The sequence below is a fragment of the Panicum virgatum genome, chromosome 2N (assembly GCF_016808335.1).
Source record: "Panicum virgatum strain AP13 chromosome 2N, P.virgatum_v5, whole genome shotgun sequence".
Lineage (NCBI taxonomy): Eukaryota > Viridiplantae > Streptophyta > Magnoliopsida > Poales > Poaceae > Panicum > Panicum virgatum.
Genome location: NC_053146.1, coordinates 58,048,754 through 58,065,413, shown reverse-complemented (window position 1 = coordinate 58,065,413; position 16,660 = coordinate 58,048,754). Strand labels below are relative to the sequence as shown.

Genomic DNA, 16,660 nt, shown 5'->3' with positions numbered 1-16,660 from the left:
ATATCTGAATTCAGTGTCACTGCTGGTGCGCATGATTCTGTGATTGGTTGGACGTCACAATTCCAGTAGATACTATATTCTATTATGTCTCTTATTTGTGGTTCAGAGAGGCAATGCTCTTGTATCTTTGGAGATGATGGGAGCCGTTGTTGACCGAGGCTAGCTTTGTTGTTTTGTTAGTAGTTGGATGCAGTAAGTATGAGGCGCTGACGCACCCAAACACGCTTACAAAGTTTTTTTTTGTTGATCATCATATTTCTATATCCAATGCGAGCATCAAATGTTTCTCTTTTTTTCCACGAACTTGTGAACTATGATGAACTGTGAACTTTGCTTGTGTGGCTGCCAATGCAATTGCATGCATGCTGAGTCCAGGTGTGGTTGCCTGGGCAATTCCATGCTGCTAAGTCCAATGATCCAATGAACGCGAGTATTGTGTTCTGTTGCTGCTCTGCAGCTTTCTTTTGTGAATTATCGATTTGTATAAACATCCATACGGAAACCCATGTTTATCGGATGATAGTGTAGATCTGGATTTGCCATGGGTTGAAAACTGTTGCAATTTCCACTCTTTGTCCGGTGATTGGTTGGATGTGGTGGTTCTGTGATTATGAATTCTTCCTGCTGAGACCATGGAGAAGACAAGCATCGCAATGACCAACATTTCTTCTAATGGCTCTAATGGACGCCCATGCAATGACTTCATCCAACATGAAATGCTAATACTTGACGATGGATGCAGTTTTCCCAGTTCTTTCTATAATCTCTACCATACTGATCAACATTTCTTTGAAACTCGGTGATTGATGCTTGCCAAATTGACTGTGTTGGTGTATATGTGAGCCCATATATAGAGGCTCATCTAGAGGCCCATGTATAGGAACTATATATCCCACCCTTCTAGGGTTTGGAGGAATACAAACCATTATTCTCTCCTACATGGTATCAGCTAGCTCTTCCTCTCTACCTCTCTTCCTCTAGCTGCCGCCGCTGCCGGCACCATGGCCGGCCAGCCGCCGGCGCTGCCCCTCTCCTCCCTCCCTTCCCTCTCCTTCTTCCCTCCCCCTTCCTCTGCTCCCGCCTGGAACCAGGGCGCCGCCTCCCTCTGTGCTGCTGACGCGGGCTCTGCGCGGCCGCCCTTCGCGCTGGCCGCCGCCGCCAGCGCGGACCAGGCCGGCGCGGGCGCGGGATCTGCCCCCCAGGGCGCCGCTGCTGCCCCTGCCGCCTGCGTAGGTGCGGGCGCGGCTGGCTCTGCGACCCCCGCCGCCGGATCCGCCCCTGCATCCTCTGCTCCGCGCGCTGCTGATCTCGGCCCCTGCCTAGCCGATCGCCGCCCCTGCCGCCGCCCCTGTGCCTTGCGCGGCCGGCGGCACCTTGCTGCAGCCGGCGTTGAGCGACGCCGCGGCGGCCTTGCCTGATCGCGTGTGGCCGCCCCACGGCGCCACCGTCGCCCCTTTGCTGCAGCCGGCGTCGAGGGTCGCCGCGGCGCCCCTGCCTGGCTACGCGTGGCCGCCCCAAGGGGCCACCGCCGAGCCTGCCGCTGGCGAGGCCACGGGCGCCGCCCCTGCTGCCCCCGCGGCCCTTGCTGCCGCGATCGGTGCGGGCCCGGCTGCCTCTGCTGCAGCCGCTGCTGCCCCTGCTGCCGTTGCCGCAGCTGCTGCTACCCCCGCGGGTGCGGTCGCCGCCGAGCTGCTGCACGCGCTGGCTGTCGCGCACGGCCACGGCGCGCGCACTCCAACAGCAGCTGCGCGGCCCACCTCCCGGCTTCGCCAACGGCACTGCCGCGCCCTGCTCCCTGGCCGCGGCCTTCCCTGCCTCCCTGGCCGCGCGGCGGGTGAGCGAGGCTGTGCCGTGCGCGTGGCAGGCTCCCGCGGCGCCTCTTCCCGCGCCGCAGCCCCTCTTCTGGAGCCGCCCGTCGGGGCTCCCCCTCCCCTGCAGCCACCCGCCGGGGCGGCCCCTCACCTGCAGCTGCGCCTCCCTTCCCTGGGCGCGTCGCCACTGCGGGGCGGCCTACTCCCCTCCACCTTCGCGGCTCCTGTCCCCTCCTACGGGCTGGGCATGCCCCCCGCGGACGCGCCGCACGCTACCGCGACATGGGCCACTGCCGTCGCCGCCGCGAGCGTCGCGGGCGCGCCGGCACAGGTCGTCCCCGCTGTAGCTCCGCCGGCTCTGGGCGCGCCGGCCATGGGCGCTTTTCCCCTCGCGGCCACGGCTCCTCCCCCTGGGCCGAGCGGGGGTGGCGGTGACCGCAGTGGTCGCCGTCGGCGGAGGGGGCGTGGTCGTCAGACCGCACCTACACCTCCCGTTGCTCCTGCCGGTGTGCCCTAGCCATCCTACCGCGACCCATGGTCAGGGCACCTCCCGATGTGGCCGGTTCCGGCCCCAGGGGGTCCTCGTCCTCCGGCCCAGCTAGCGGCCATTGTTCGCTGGCACCACTCCTCCGTTCCCACCGCCCTGGATTCCACCGGCACAGGCTTTCAATACCATGGGGTTGACACCGCCAATCAGCCCCGACTGGATTGCCGACTCGGGCGCCTCGTTCCACACCACACCTCATGCTGGCATCCTTTCTTCCGTCCGACCCCCCCCCCCCCACATCCCTCTTGTCCTTCCTCTATCATAGTCGGCAATGGCTCTTGTCTTCCGGTCACCTCCGTGGGTACCGCTTCCGGTCCTTTCCGTCTCCCTAATGTGCTTGTTGCTCCCAACATTGTTCACAATCTTCTTTCCATTCGCCAATTCACCACTGACAATTCCTGTTCTGTCGATTTTGACCCCTCTGGGCTTACTGTGAAGGATTTGGCTTCCCGCCGTCCTCTTCTCTGATGTGACAGCACGGGGCCCCTTTACACCCTCCGTTTTCCTACTTCCGCTGCTCCACCTCCAGCTCCTTCTTCGTCTCCTTTGTCCGCTGCTTTCGCCACGACTCCTTCCACCACCTGGCACCGCCGGCTTGGTCACCCTAGCCGCGACGCTTTGGCTCAGCTTAGTCGTAGTGCACACATTCCTTGCACTAGGGCTCCTGCTGAGCATCTTTGCCATGCGTGCCAGTTGGGTCGCCATGTTCGCCTTCCTTTTTCTTCCTCCTCTTCGCATGCGACGCATGTGTTTGATCTGGTTCACTGTGATCTGTGGACCGCTTCTGTACCCAGCATGTCTGGTTACAAGTACTATCTCGTGGTGGTTGACGACTTCTCTCACTACTCTTGAACTTTTCTCTTGCGCGCCAAGTCTGAGACGTTCCCCACCCTCCTCCACTTCTTCGCCTGGGTGTCCACTCAGTTCGGCCTCACCATTAAGGCTGTCCAGTGTGACAACGGGCATGAGTTCGATAACCACACCTCCCGCTCTTTCTTCCTCTCTCGGGGCGTTCAGCTGCGCAAGTCTTGTCCGTATATCTCTCCACAGAACGGCAAGGCGGAGCGGATGCTGCGCACCACGAACGATGCCCTGCGCACTCTTCTGATCCAGGCCTCCCTGCCTCCTCGCTTCTGGGCTGAGGCTCTCCACACCGCCACCCACCTGCTCAACCGCCTTTCTTTCACTGCTTCCCCGGCTCCCACTCCACACCACACCCTCTTTGGTACCCCTCCTCGCTACAATCACCTTCGTGTCTTCGGGTGTGTGTGTTACCCTAACACCTCCACCACTGCTCCTCACAAGCTGGCGCCCCGTTCGACCCGTTGTGTGTTCCTTGGGTACTCCCCTGACCACAAGGGGTACCGTTGCTTTGACCTCACCTCCCGCTGGGTCCTCATCTCTCGACACGTTGTCTTCGACGAGTCGGATTTCCCCTTCTCCACCTCCTCCACCCCCACTCCTGACTCCGAGCTGGAGTCCCTGTGTTCCGACTGACCCGGTGGTTCCGCCACCCTTATCTGTCTCCCCCTTTCCGACAGGTCTTCCGGGCACACCGACGCCGCTTCCGGTGGTCTCTGCTGCGCCACGCGTGGCCCCGACGCCTACGGTCACGCCGCGCGCGGCCCCGGTGCCTTCGGTCGCGCCGGGCGCGGCCCCGGAGCCTCATGTCGCGCCACGCGCGGTCCCGACGCCTTCGGTCGCGCCGGGCGCGGCCCAGGTGCCTCTTGCGCGCTACGCCCAACCGGTACAGGTGTACCGGCATCGTCCTGTGCCGGCCCCGGCGCCGGACTCCTCGCCTTCGGCTCGACACCCGGCGGCTCCCGGGTGCTACGCGCATCCTGTGCGCGTCTACGAGCGCCGAGCGACGACGTCGTCGACACCGCCACCCTCACCAGAGCCGTCGGCCCGTGCTCCGACTCGCTCTCATGTCGAGCCGGACGTGTACCACCCGCCGGTCATCCATCGAGATCCTCGCCACATTCATCCCATGGTGACTCGGCGGATGGCCACTCCACCCGCGACTCTCTCCGCCGCCGAGGGAGAGCCGCGGATCTCTCCGGTACCCTCATCTGTCCGCGACGCCCTTGCGGATCCTCACTGGCGTCGCGCGATGGAAGAGGAGTACGCGGCTCTTCTTGCCAACCAGACGTGGGACCTCGTGCCGCGTCCGTCTGGTTGCAATGTGGTCACCGGCAAGTGGATCTGGACGCATAAACGTCGGGCTGATGGTTCACTGGAGCGCTACAAGGCTCGCTGGGTTCTTCCGGGCTTCACCCAGCGACCTGGTGTCGACTATGATGAGACCTTCAGTCCAGTGGTCAAGCCTGCTACAGTGCGCACGGTTCTCTCGCTTGCGCTCTCTCGCTCCTGGCCAGTGCACCAACTAGATGTCAAGAATGCATTTCTCCATGGCACTCTGTCTGAGACAGTCTATTGCAGTCAGCCAGCGGGATTTGTGGACTCCAGTCGTCCGGAACTTGTCTGCCCACTCAACAAGTCCCACTATGGTCTGAAGCAGGCACCTCGAGCGTGGTACTCTCGGTTTGCCATGTTTTTGCTGACTTTGGGGTTCACTAAGGCCAAGTCAGACACTTCTATGTTCGTCTACCGCCGTGGGGATGAGATTGCTTATCTGCTGCTGTATATTGATGACATTGTCCTCACAGCCTCCAGTCAGCCGTTACTTCATTGCATCATCTCGTCCCTGCAGCAGGAGTTTGCTATGAAGGATCTTGGTCAGCTCCACCACTTCTTGGGTGTCACTGTTGAGCCTCGTCCTTCTGGCCTCTTCCTCCACCAGCGGCAATATGCACTTGATATCCTGGAGCGGGCCGGGATGACTGCTTGCAAGCCCTGATCTACTCCTGTTGACACTCATGCGAAGCTCTCTACGGATATGGGCTCACCTGTTGCAGATGCTACCGCCTACCGGAGTCTTGCTGGTGCCTTGCAGTACCTCACTTTCACCCGCCCGGACATCACGTATGCGGTTCAGCAGGTTTGCCTTCATATGCACGATCCCAGAGAGTCACATCTTGCTGCTATGAAGCGCCTCCTGCGGTATGTCCGTGGCACTGTTGACCACGGCCTGGTGTTTCACCAGTCTACTTCCGCTGAGCTGGTTGTCTACACCGACGCTGACTGGGCGGGTTGTCCGGACACCCGCCGCTCCACTTCCGGCTACGCCATCTTCTTGGGCGGCAACCTCGTCTCTTGGTCGTCCAAGTGGCAGCCAGTTGTCTCCCGCTCCAGTGCCGAGGCGGAGTACTGGACGGTCGCGAACGGCGTGGCGGAGGTGTCCTGGCTCCGACAGCTCTTGGCTGAGCTCTACAGCCCGCTTTCCAAGAGCACGCTCGTCTACTGCGACAACGTCAGCGCCGTGTACCTCTCCACCAACCCCGTTCAGCATCAGCGGACGAAGCACGTGGAGATCGATTTACACTTTGTGCACGACAGGGTCGCCGTCGGCGATGTTCGGGTACTCCATGTCCCGGCCACCTCCCAGTTTGCCGACATCTTCACCAAGGGACTACCCTCCTCGACCTTCTCGGAGTTTCTCTCCAGCCTCAACGTAGCAGGTGGCTAGTTGTGGCTGCGGGGGGTATTTGCCCTTTGTACTTTCCTTTGTCCAGTCTTGAACACCGCTGCGCCGGTAGTTCAGACTGCGGGGGGGGGGGGGTGTTGGCTTTCTTGTTGTCCAGTCTTGAACACCGCTGCGCCGGTAGTTCAGACTGCGGGGGGGGTGTTGGTGTATATGTGAGCCCATGTATAGAGGCACATCTAGAGGCCCATGTATAGGAACTATATATCCCACCCTTCTAGGGTTTGGAGGAATACAAGCCATTATTCTCTCCTACAGACTGTAGGATAATGCAGAAAAACTTAACCTTCCAGTTTAATTTGGTGGCAAACATTTTTGTTACTATTTGTCGTCAGCGACATGCTGCCTATTTATCTGCTCATATCAGTATATATGAGGATAGAAACGGCTTGAATCTTGAACCTTGAAAATACTGATAGAAACATGGGAAATACAAATTATTTTATAGTTTTCCACCATCATGATCATGCACAATCAAGAACTATGTAATAAAGATCCGCACATGCCACATCAAAATGCTTTACAATAGCTGTTGGATCCACACATCAAGCATCAATGAGTTCTTAGTAGTTAGTATTTGTCATAATCTGATGCATATAATTGTATGAGGCTGTGTTAACATCTTAACTTCTTAAGTATTGAATTCTTTGGGTTAGAAGGTTGCATGGTCATCTTCATGATGTCACTTTAGCAAACCTTGCTCTCTTCTCTTCCAGATCTTCCTGATCATCCTCGATACCCTCATTGACCATTTGTCGCTGCAAAATATATAAATGGTTTACTTACAGATAAAGTAATGGAAATTCACAGTAATCACTATCCGTAAATTAGGAAACACATTTTGGTTATAAGGTCGATCATGTTGATTGAACTTTATGAAATTTTTTTAAGATAAAGGGATGTCCCGGATTGAACTTTATGGTAAACATATGAATCAACTTTTTACCAAGTGTTTAGTAAGTTTATTTCCTAGGATATTAATTGTATGGGACAACGTTGTTCTACTGTTTCTTGGATCCAGAAAACTAATAAGAGCTTCTTGGAAGCCATTCCTAACCTTTTTCTGCTGTTTATGATTTACAGAATCTGAACATGCAAACAGATACAAGGGCAAAACACCTACCTGTCCTGGAATCCTGCTCATTGAATCTTTCTTTATCCTCTGAGCTGTTGGAACTGGAATTCGTGAGGCAGTCTCAGCTCCTAGTGCCGAAAGAACCATGTCAACCTCCTCTTCAATTTCATCTTCTACATCCTCAGAATATAAAATTGAATCCACTGTTTCATTGACCATATGTTCCATCACCTCCGCCTAATGATACCAAATTAATTAATTAAGCATGGTTAGAATATGAATTTCAAGGTCTAAAGATCAATCTGGCAACCACCTCATGAAAGTGAAGATTTCATCAATGCATAATTCATGGACTTTGAACTAAACATGCAAATAAAAGTGTTGGCTGCAGATGTTGAAGCACGCAAATATAATTGCACTTACCTTCAACATTTATTTGCTTGATTGCTGCATTGTATGAGCCAGTTCTGGAGCTTTCATTAGATCGTTAACAATTTTCATAACTTAAACACTCTTTGACAGACAATTGGCAGTTCTTTCAATTCCTGAAATTCGCAGTAACATAATTTTGAGTCCATACAAACTGTAAGAGAAAATTACTTTTGAGTTCAGAGATGTCAAGCTTCAGTAACAGGTGCAAGACATTTGAGAATCAATCCACTTAGAAAGATTAAACTATAAAAATATTTTGACCCACCCAAATGAAGATTTAGATACTAATGGAGACATGAAGTGCCATGGTATTGGATTGGCTGATGGATTGAAGTTTGATAATTTAATAGTAATTGAATTCTAGCAATAAAATTCTGTATAATCCAACAATCTTGCACTCACTTAAAACACCAAAACTGATTGGAACTATGCACTCATAATCAAATAGTAATGCAGAAGTTTCTATGGTGAAGTAAACACATGATTCTTAAAGCAGATCCTGTATCGCAGCGATTCACTCATTCCATCCAGAAGCTTCTCACAGTTGACTCAAGCTTGTAAAAGTAAACCCTCAAGCAAAAGCCAAAAAAAATACTGATGAGGCAAACTAGATTCATGAAACAGACTTAATAATTCAGTTATAGTGCCTGAAGAGCAGTCATATATATTTACTAACAACTGAAGTACTTGTTGATAACTGGGAGATTCATTCAAACGGATATTAGAAATCAGTTGATATATTCAGATACTTAACCTTCCAGAAGCTCATAAAAAACAATAATTCATACCAATAATTTCTCCAAGCCGCATGGACACTGAACTTATTTGAGCCTTGTTTCCATAAAAGGCGGTTCAGAGCACGTCTTGATCTCACCAATTCCTTAGCAAGAGTCTGGCACATGCAAGGTAAGAAATCAACATTGGGCTCTATCTATTTAAACTTACACTGTCAAGATCTAAAGTAATGACATATTATAGAGGTGATCTACAAGAAAATATGAATATTGTCTTCTGTAGTATCACAAATTCCTCAAATCGTAACTACCTAAATAGAAACTTTTTTAAGTACTTGTCATCTCTCAATGCAACCATCTTAGCTATTGTCAAATCTAAGCATAGTCCTAAAAATAGGACCATCAGTAAAACACCGCAGAAACCATGATAAGTACTATGGCTCAACAATGTATATTATAACATACTTCCTAGCTGCCAGTTGCCAAAGAGAAAAGGTGTCCGTGTAATATACAATGAAAATTTTCCAGGTCCTCAACAACATGGAACTTTGCCGAACAGAAAAGGTAATTGTTAAATGTGTTTATAGCTAGGTAACAGGGTCCACTATACCAATGCAAATTTTCAAATGTGTTTATGGGTGGCAGCATCAACTTAGCAAACTAGTCTCTTTAGGAAGAGACAAAGTAATAATAAAATGCCGTAGTGCATATTATTCTCTTCAATCAGAACTCAGATCCTTATAGTGCATATATATGCAGGAGCAATATAAATGCAGGGCACCATGAGGAGTGGACGCGAGGACTTGAACATTTGGCATATATAACGGTCGGTTCAAGCTGAAAAGGCTCACCAATCACCGGTGCAGTGTTTGCTTGAACAAGAAGAACGAAGGTGAGACTCAGTGCACCTTGGCAGAGGCCATGTCGTTGCGTTTCGCCGCCTCCCTGATGGCCTACTCCACCTTCTTCTCCTCCCTCCGCAGTCCGCACCTCTGCGGAAACACAAGCAGCACATGCTCAGAACAATCGGTGCGGGCGGCGAGATTGAGCCGAACGAATCCCCGATCGACGATCATCAACCCCCAACCGCAGATCCGATCCCAGCTGGGCGCGATTACGAGATCGAAGGGGGGAATAATACACGAAAGAAAAAGGAAGAGGCCAGGAGTGGATCGGAGGACCTTGGACGCGGCGGTCGAGGCCGATGCGCTCGTTGCGGAGGCGGCCCTGCCATTTGCGCAGCTGCTGCCGCGGCGTCGGCCCCGCTGCGAACTTGATTCCCCGCCGGCGGGCGGCGGCCGGCCGCTCTAGAACCCGACGCCGGCCCGAGCTTAAACCCCACGATGGATCGATGGGAGGTTGCGGAGAGGAGGATTTGGATTTCGTGTAAAGCTAGCACCAAACCTTTTTGCTGATCGTGTTTGTACACCAATGCAACCCCGGCCCAATCTTTTATCAGAAAATAAAACTAGCCCAATCGAGAAACTGTATTTGGGCCACATGTTGGGTGACTTCACGAGTTCGAGTGAACTTAGACTGACCTCAGCAGCATACCCGCGTACCCGCAGCATGTGAATTTGACCAAGAGCTTGGTTCCGTTGCCGGCACCAATTTTTTTTTCAGCACGCACCTCGAGGCTTAGCTATTGTACTTATTCAAGAAACAAGAGTGAAGTGCAGGAATGGTCTTTAAACTTATCCTCAATCGAATCATTAATTTGCACATAGAGATCTCTAATCCTGTTTATTGTGTGTCACTCGAGGTTCAAAAATAGTAATTAGCGTTGAGAAAGATGTTAGAGCATGACTTGTGATTCATAACATTTATTTTCGATTGTCACGTGAGCCAACAATGATATGTATAATGAGTTGCAAAGAATCGAGTGACAGAAAAGCCACGTAGATGCCAAGTACACTAATGACAAAATAAACATAATACGGAGGCTTGGACCTTGAGTAATACTTACTCCCTCCTTTATAAATCATATAGTTCATTTTGGGTTTATTCAAAGTTAAACTTTTCAAACATCTACGGAGTCTATCGAGAAGAAAGCGTGACATCTATAACATCAAATTGGTCTCATCCAACCTATGTATTTGTAGTATAGTTACTTTGTATTTGACAAATTAACATAATTTGTATAAATTTAATTAAAGTTATTGGGACGCATGGAGCAATTAATTGGAGCCTTGGAGGGAACCACTTGTGCTATACTAAAACACGGTGGCATGTCTATTGGCCAACAAATATAGATATTCATCAGATTTTCTCATGTTGACATCTTTGTTCTTTTAGGTTCCTAGATTTTTATTATTACCTTCAAATTATAACAATATCCTTCTCAACTATTTTCCCCAAACGAGATATGTTCTTTCTGTTGTTAGCGGGCCATATCATGGGCTATTTTGTTTCATTATACGGGCTGGGCTCAAAGATAGGCCCATACAAGCGATCGATTAGATCCAATTCCACGCATCCCCTTCCTCTCTCTTCCGAATTCAAAATCCCCCCAAACCCAACCAATTTCATTCCTCGACGGCAACGGCACAGCAGCACCAGCACATCGACATGGACGACGGCGACCTCGACTCCGCCGCACTCTGGGCCGCCGTCGACTCCGCCGCCGCCCAGGCCTCCCGTGTCCGCTGCGCCTCCAGCGACGACGATCACCGCGGCGAGGTGCTGCAGCCCGCCCGCCCGTTCAAGTCTCCGCGGCTCGCCTCCGCCTCCTACGCCACGCCGCCGCCGCCGCCCCTGCCTCTACACCCGCCCCCGACTCATGCCTCTCCCTACGCCACACTCGACGCCGCGGTGGAGGCCAGGAGCCGGCTTGTTGTCGTCGAGAGCCCTCCCCCTGCGCCCTGGGGAGTTCCCAAGGGGAGTCCCATCGCCGCCGACGGGTGCTTGCTGCCCTCCCTCTCCGTGGCCAACTTCAGAAAGTACCAGGAGGTAGCCCTCTCGGTGCGTCTCCCTCCCTCCCTCTCTCTCTCACACACGCGCGCGCGCGCGAGCGCACGCACAATCCCGTTCCTGTGCCGTGCGCGGTGCGCCCGTGCCTGCGTGATTGGTTCATCGCAGTACTTCTCTCGTTTTCTTACAACTCGCAAGCTATATAGTCCATTTTGAGATTTGGTTGCCGACTAAGCTTCATCAGACCCATGTCATGCAAATAGTAAATCTTAATTGCGTAACTACTGAGATCGGAGCCGGTAAGTGGAATTGGAATTTACATCCTACCATTGCATCAGCGTATGGATCGAAATGAGCAGTGTTTTTATTGATGATCACACACAATCCGCAAGTTAATGGTCAAGCTTGAGTAGTTTCTGCATCTTGCCCTATCTAAACATCATCTAGTTACTCAATTGATTACCACAAAACAAGAGTGGCTCCCTCCCGCTAGTTTTGTGGTTATGTTAGCTATTTTTTTTATTACGGTCGACACAGTTAGATGTGATTATGTGGATGGTCTTTCCTATTTGTTCACCCATTAGGAAAAACTATATGTCAACCATGTTATCTAGTCGTCCGACTAATCGCGATTAGTCGCGATTAGTCGGGCTTATCGGTCCGGTGACCCCGATAAGGGACACCGAGTAGGTCTGGGCGACTAGTTTTCTAGTCGTCCGACTAGTCGTCGACTAGTCGCGATTAGTCGCACGATCAGGTTGGAAAACGATCAGACTTGAGATTGTTTTGTGGGCTGTTTGAGTTGTGGGCCTCGGCCGGTGATGGGCTAGCAAGGTGGCCCATTAGGTTTTTGGTATATAGAGGCTGAGAGACAGGAATATGGACTATGGGACAGGAATACAGAGTTCTGGACAGTTCACAAATCCTCTCTCACAAATAAGTGAAAAATCGACCATTATTGTTGCCTTCATACTTGCTTTTTATTAAGTAATATGTAGTACATATATCATATCGGTTCTGGGACACATAGGACGACTAGGCAGACGACTAGGACCGACTAAGCTCGACTAATCGGCCTGATCAACGACTAATCGCGACTAGTCGTCTGATCGGTCCCATGGCGACTAGGTTCGACTAGACGATTTGAAAATATGGTGTCAAACATGCAAACTTATGTATCCCGGACACAATAACTTTGTTAAGTTCAGTAACATTAAATTGTGGCTTGCTTTTGCTTCATTGTCTCAAAATTAAACAAAAGTATGCTCTCATTCTCTCCTTATATATGCAATAAGCATGTGATTTCTGCACCAATTTTTGCATTACCGTGTCACTTAATATTTGTTGTGTTTAACGCCTTGGTTGTAAGTTGTAACCTTTCTATAAAATTGTTCCTTGATGGATACAAATTTTGATTCCGTATGGGTGTGGACAGCTTGGAACCCAGAGTCCTTGCTACTTTTGAAAATTCCAGCATACTATTCCCATCTTCGAAATTATGGTATTCGATAAACTTTATTAGTAAGGAAAATTGTTTCTGTTCTGGAAAATTGTTCTCAATAACACACGCTAGTTTAGCTGCTTCAACTTTTTGTCTAAATGTATAACAGCAAATATCATGATCTTCTCTTCATAATTTCCCTGCTCGTTTACAGATTTTGGAGAAAAGCGACTACACCTCTATCAGTGGGAATCCATACATAAAGAAATCAGGTCCTTAACTTCACACTACTGTGGCTATGAGTTGCGATCTGTTCATGGAATCGTCAAAGGGCGCACTTCTCTAACCCTTTTCAGGGTGGAGAAAAATATCTTGCTTCTTCAATATCTCATTTGAAATCAAGGATCACTCCATCGAGTTCGATGATGACCACAATGTCAAGCGTGCTGAATTTCTTGTTCGAGCGTCAATGATGTATGTCACTTCTAAATGAAATCAATAATTATTTTCTATGAAGTTTGCCTGCTTTTGCTGCTTCTGTTAGTATGTTACTTATTAAGCACTAATAACTCTTCTTTCTTTTTGTATTTAAAGAGGTGGCAGGTTCTCAGATGGTTGGGGCTCATGTGATCGACGAGAGAAAAGGTTTAACAAACCTAACCATGATATCCCCAGCACAGCTGAAACCAGAGCTAAGAACAAGGCTTGCCAGGTATGGCCATATGGAAGACTTCAGCACTTCTCCATATTTTGTCACATCTACATGTTGCATAATTACTGATCCCAAGATGTAACAAAGTACAAATTAAAGGGTGAGCAGATGGTCTATTTCCAATCGTCCTAGAAATTATATCATCATGTCTTTTGAGTGTTCAATCTTATGTCATGGATAAATGTTGTGTTTGATGTGTGTTTCCAACCAAACATCATTATGAGATAATTCCGCATTTTGTAAGACCTGGTAATGTTTTGCCTATAGATCTTTGGTAGAATCATTATCACCTGAGTCACTGAAATCTTGCAGAAAGGAACATTGTGTGTGATCTCTAACGTTGTCTGTTGACGGGATGGATTAATATGAACTCTTACTGGTTAAATTTCGACTTTTCGAGTGTGTGCATGTACTACATTGTTCCACTGTATTCTCTCTAAATTTTCTAATTTGCATGTAAAGAAACATGATGTCTGTGGTCACAAAAGTTCCTGGAAGTAGGTTTGAACCATGCCCATCATATTCTAAGTTCAAAATCAAATGCACAGTTTATGTTTTATTTTTTTGAAAAGAAATTTATGTTTTAAATATGTTCCCTAGGATCTTCTAGGCATTGGAAATAACCGTCCTGGATGAGAGACATGGAAGAACAGTGACAAAAGTTTTTGTTCAGATAGGACCTCTTCCATAAATCAAAGACTAAAACAGCGTGCCAAAGGTATTATTGCAAGCTAAACTGAAGGCTGCATTTCCCTCGCAGTATAGATCACTAAACTTGCGCCGATGCAAGCAAATGGATTGTAATGATAGTAGAGTAATATGTAAATGATTTGTGTTGTCTGGTACATGGGTTTTCTATGTTTGATCATCTGTATGGCATATAGACTGCAACTGCATTTTACTAGCAATCTGGCATTGCCTAGAGAAGTTGGTATATACTATATAGAGGCACTTTTGGGCACTTTGTCTTGCATTTTGCCGGAGTTGATTCAAGTTTCTTGAATAATAGCGGCAGCATGTGGTGTAGTGGGATCATTTGAGAGTATCAGAGATGTATGTGTTCATATGATGATAATTTGACGTGCAGTCTATGTTTTTGTGTGTTGTATCCAGAAATCAGCCGATGCAGATACTATGGGACCTATGGGGCATAAGGGTTGATTGGAGCACATAATTTGGGGAGCAGTTTGGATAACAAAAGATGCAGAGAAGATTGGGAATTTGGGATTCATCTAATTTGTCTGCTTCAACACCACATAGACACAGCTTATGTACTTCTATTTCATCTCTTGATACTTGAATATACGATCACCATAAATTCTTGAAAAAGATGCATCCTTTTTTCCCCTTGAAATGGCGTTAGGAAGTTTTTACTATCTGCTTAAATAAAACACGCTGCGCAAAATCGCATTTCCCAGTGATAGTACATATCAAGATGGAGAGTAAAACGCCATCCACTAACTCACTTATACCAATATCAGGGGCAGCGAGAGGATGCAGGGGAGAGTGGGAGACGGAGACGCTACCTCGCCCGCAGCAGGGAGGAACGAGAGCCGTTGCGTGGGAGGAGAAGCCACAGGTAGCAGTAGGCACACAAAAGCGCCATCCATAGGAGATCGTTTGGCCGGGAAAAGTCCGATGCCTGCCCGGTGCTCAGTACAGTCCAAAACGAAAAACAAGAAAAGATTTGAATTTTCCTTGAACAGGAAAAGTCTGCTGCTCATGGTCATGGCTTGATCAATGACCACTTCGGATAATTTTTCGCGACCGTGCCTGAGCACGTTTTTCATTAAGAAGAAAACAGTTACATACATAATCTTAAATCTTAATGTATACATAATCTTAAATCTTAATGTGGCCAAGTAAAACTTGACCAACACAAGAGCACAAAGAACTAAGAACAGAAAAACACTGAAAAAATACAAACGCAAGCGAAAACACAAAAAGACAACATAGACCGCAGCAAGCAACACAGGGAGGACAACGCACTCCACCCACAAACCATAGAAACCCACACCACAGTTACATCCGAACCTGCAAGAAATGCAAAATCACTATGGTTGCACAGCCTCCGTCGCAGCATTAAGATCCCCAGCGGCAAAGCATCCGCCAAGATGAAGAAGAACCACGGCGACAAAACATCCGCCCAAACCAAGAGAGGTGGCAAAGCATCCACCAAAAAGGCCCGACCAGTTCAAACCGTAACGGCAAAACATCCGTCTGAACGAAGTAGAGGTGGCAAAGCATCCACCTAAACGAAACTCGACCAATAAGGCGGCAAAGCATCCGCCAGAAGCGACCTGAGCAACCAAAGGTGATGGTGAGGTAGATGAAGCGAAGGCAGGATCGGAGAGCCAGGTTACAAAGGCAACCTCCGCGACGCCTGAACAAGGTGAGTATTGTAGGAACTCCATAGACCCAAAACCGGCAAAGCACTGACAGCAAAGCCTCCAAGGAGGAAGTGACGCCACCGTTGCTGGACTACAAGGTCTAAGGTTTTCACCCATAAACTTGCTGAAGAGGAGGGAAGAAGGGGGGCTGATGGCGCCTTCAACAAAATAGGCGGTGCCCGAGGGCATAGTCGTCATCGACCCACAAGCGGGTATGGCTTTCGCCGGAACCCCCTAACTTCCCTCGAGAACGCGACGCCACGGGCGAAGCGAACGAAATGGGCCACGAAGCCCACCGGACCCACCAATGCCGGACGTCACGGCCGCCGAAGGGCCACCGGAGACCATGGTTAACCTAACCGGTGGGAACCGGTCCGGTTTGACCGGTTACCGGTCAAACCGGTCCGGTTCCGGTTTCGACCGGTACCCAACCGGCCAAAATTCAAATTTTAAATTTGAATTTAAAAAATAAAAAATTCCCAAAAAATTCCTAAAAATACTTCAAGGTGTGATGAATCTAATGGTGTCAAATTTTCTCAAAAATTCATTCATTTAGTATAGTTTGTGGGAATTTAAAGTTAAATCAAAAAAGAAAAAGAAAAAAAATAGGCCGGCCCATGAAGGCCCACCGATCAAACCGGTCAAACCGGCCGGTAAACCGGTCAAACCGGCCGGTAAACCGGTTGCACGGGAGCTTTTGAATTTCAAACCGGTCAAACCGACCGGTAAACCGGTAAAACCAGCCGGTAAACCGGTCAAACCGGCCGGTAAACCGGTCGGAACCGGTTGCATGGGAGTTTTTGAATTTATTTGAATTTGGATTTGAATTCAACCGGTTTCTATCCGTTACCGGTCTAACCGGTCCGGTAAACCGGTACCGGAGGGCGGCGGTTAGTCCGGTCCGGTCGGATTTTAAAACCCTGCCGGAGACACGACCTCCAGGGCACCACGAACCCACCATGGAGCCGAAGACCAAGGAACAGCCGCCACACCGAAGAAGGGGC

General features: G+C 49.6%; 3 protein-coding genes and 1 pseudogene across 7 annotated transcripts; 3 read left to right on the top strand and 1 right to left on the bottom strand.

Moving 5' to 3' along the window:
* The first annotated feature begins 732 nt into the window (after window positions 1-732).
* Window positions 733-2,328, top strand: LOC120662817 (skin secretory protein xP2-like). The gene is made up of 2 exons (XM_039941885.1): window positions 733-750; window positions 1,324-2,328. Exons 1-2 carry the CDS (start codon window positions 733-735, stop codon window positions 2,326-2,328), a joined length of 1,023 nt encoding a protein of 340 aa, XP_039797819.1.
* A 2,929-nt stretch (window positions 2,329-5,257) lies between these two features.
* Window positions 5,258-6,604, top strand: LOC120662816 (uncharacterized mitochondrial protein AtMg00810-like). Its single transcript, XM_039941884.1, has 2 exons — window positions 5,258-5,656; window positions 6,599-6,604. Exons 1-2 carry the CDS (start codon window positions 5,258-5,260, stop codon window positions 6,602-6,604), a joined length of 405 nt encoding a protein of 134 aa, XP_039797818.1.
* Window positions 6,387-9,375, bottom strand: LOC120658418 (annotated as a pseudogene).
* A 1,354-nt stretch (window positions 9,376-10,729) lies between these two features.
* LOC120658408 lies at window positions 10,730-14,918 on the top strand. Of its 5 annotated transcripts, none has more exons than XM_039936683.1 (6): window positions 10,730-11,164; window positions 12,769-12,826; window positions 12,911-13,028; window positions 13,149-13,266; window positions 13,877-13,984; window positions 14,380-14,918. In XM_039936683.1, exons 1-5 carry the CDS (start codon window positions 10,772-10,774, stop codon window positions 13,955-13,957), a joined length of 768 nt encoding a protein of 255 aa, XP_039792617.1. In that variant the 5' UTR covers window positions 10,730-10,771; the 3' UTR covers window positions 13,958-13,984; window positions 14,380-14,918. The 5 variants fall into 5 exon arrangements, 4 of the variants coding, with proteins under 4 accessions (XP_039792617.1, XP_039792618.1, XP_039792616.1 ...); XR_005668625.1 differs by having other exon boundaries at window positions 10,735-11,164; window positions 13,867-13,984; window positions 14,380-14,914; XM_039936684.1 differs by lacking the exon at window positions 13,877-13,984.
* Window positions 14,919-16,660: the final 1,742 nt, after the last annotated feature.

Bases quoted from the DNA above. Each gene is read 5' to 3' on its own strand.
- LOC120658408 (XM_039936683.1), top strand. From the start codon at position 10,772: ATGGACGACGGCGACCTCGACTCCGCCGCACTCTGGGCCGCCGTCGAC. The intron at 11,165-12,768 runs GTGCGTCTCCCT...GCTCGTTTACAG, and splicing joins ACCAGGAGGTAGCCCTCTCG to ATTTTGGAGAAAAGCGACTA. The intron at 12,827-12,910 runs GTCCTTAACTTC...AACCCTTTTCAG, and splicing joins TCCATACATAAAGAAATCAG to GGTGGAGAAAAATATCTTGC.
- LOC120662816 (XM_039941884.1), top strand. From the start codon at position 5,258: ATGGGCTCACCTGTTGCAGATGCTACCGCCTACCGGAGTCTTGCTGGT.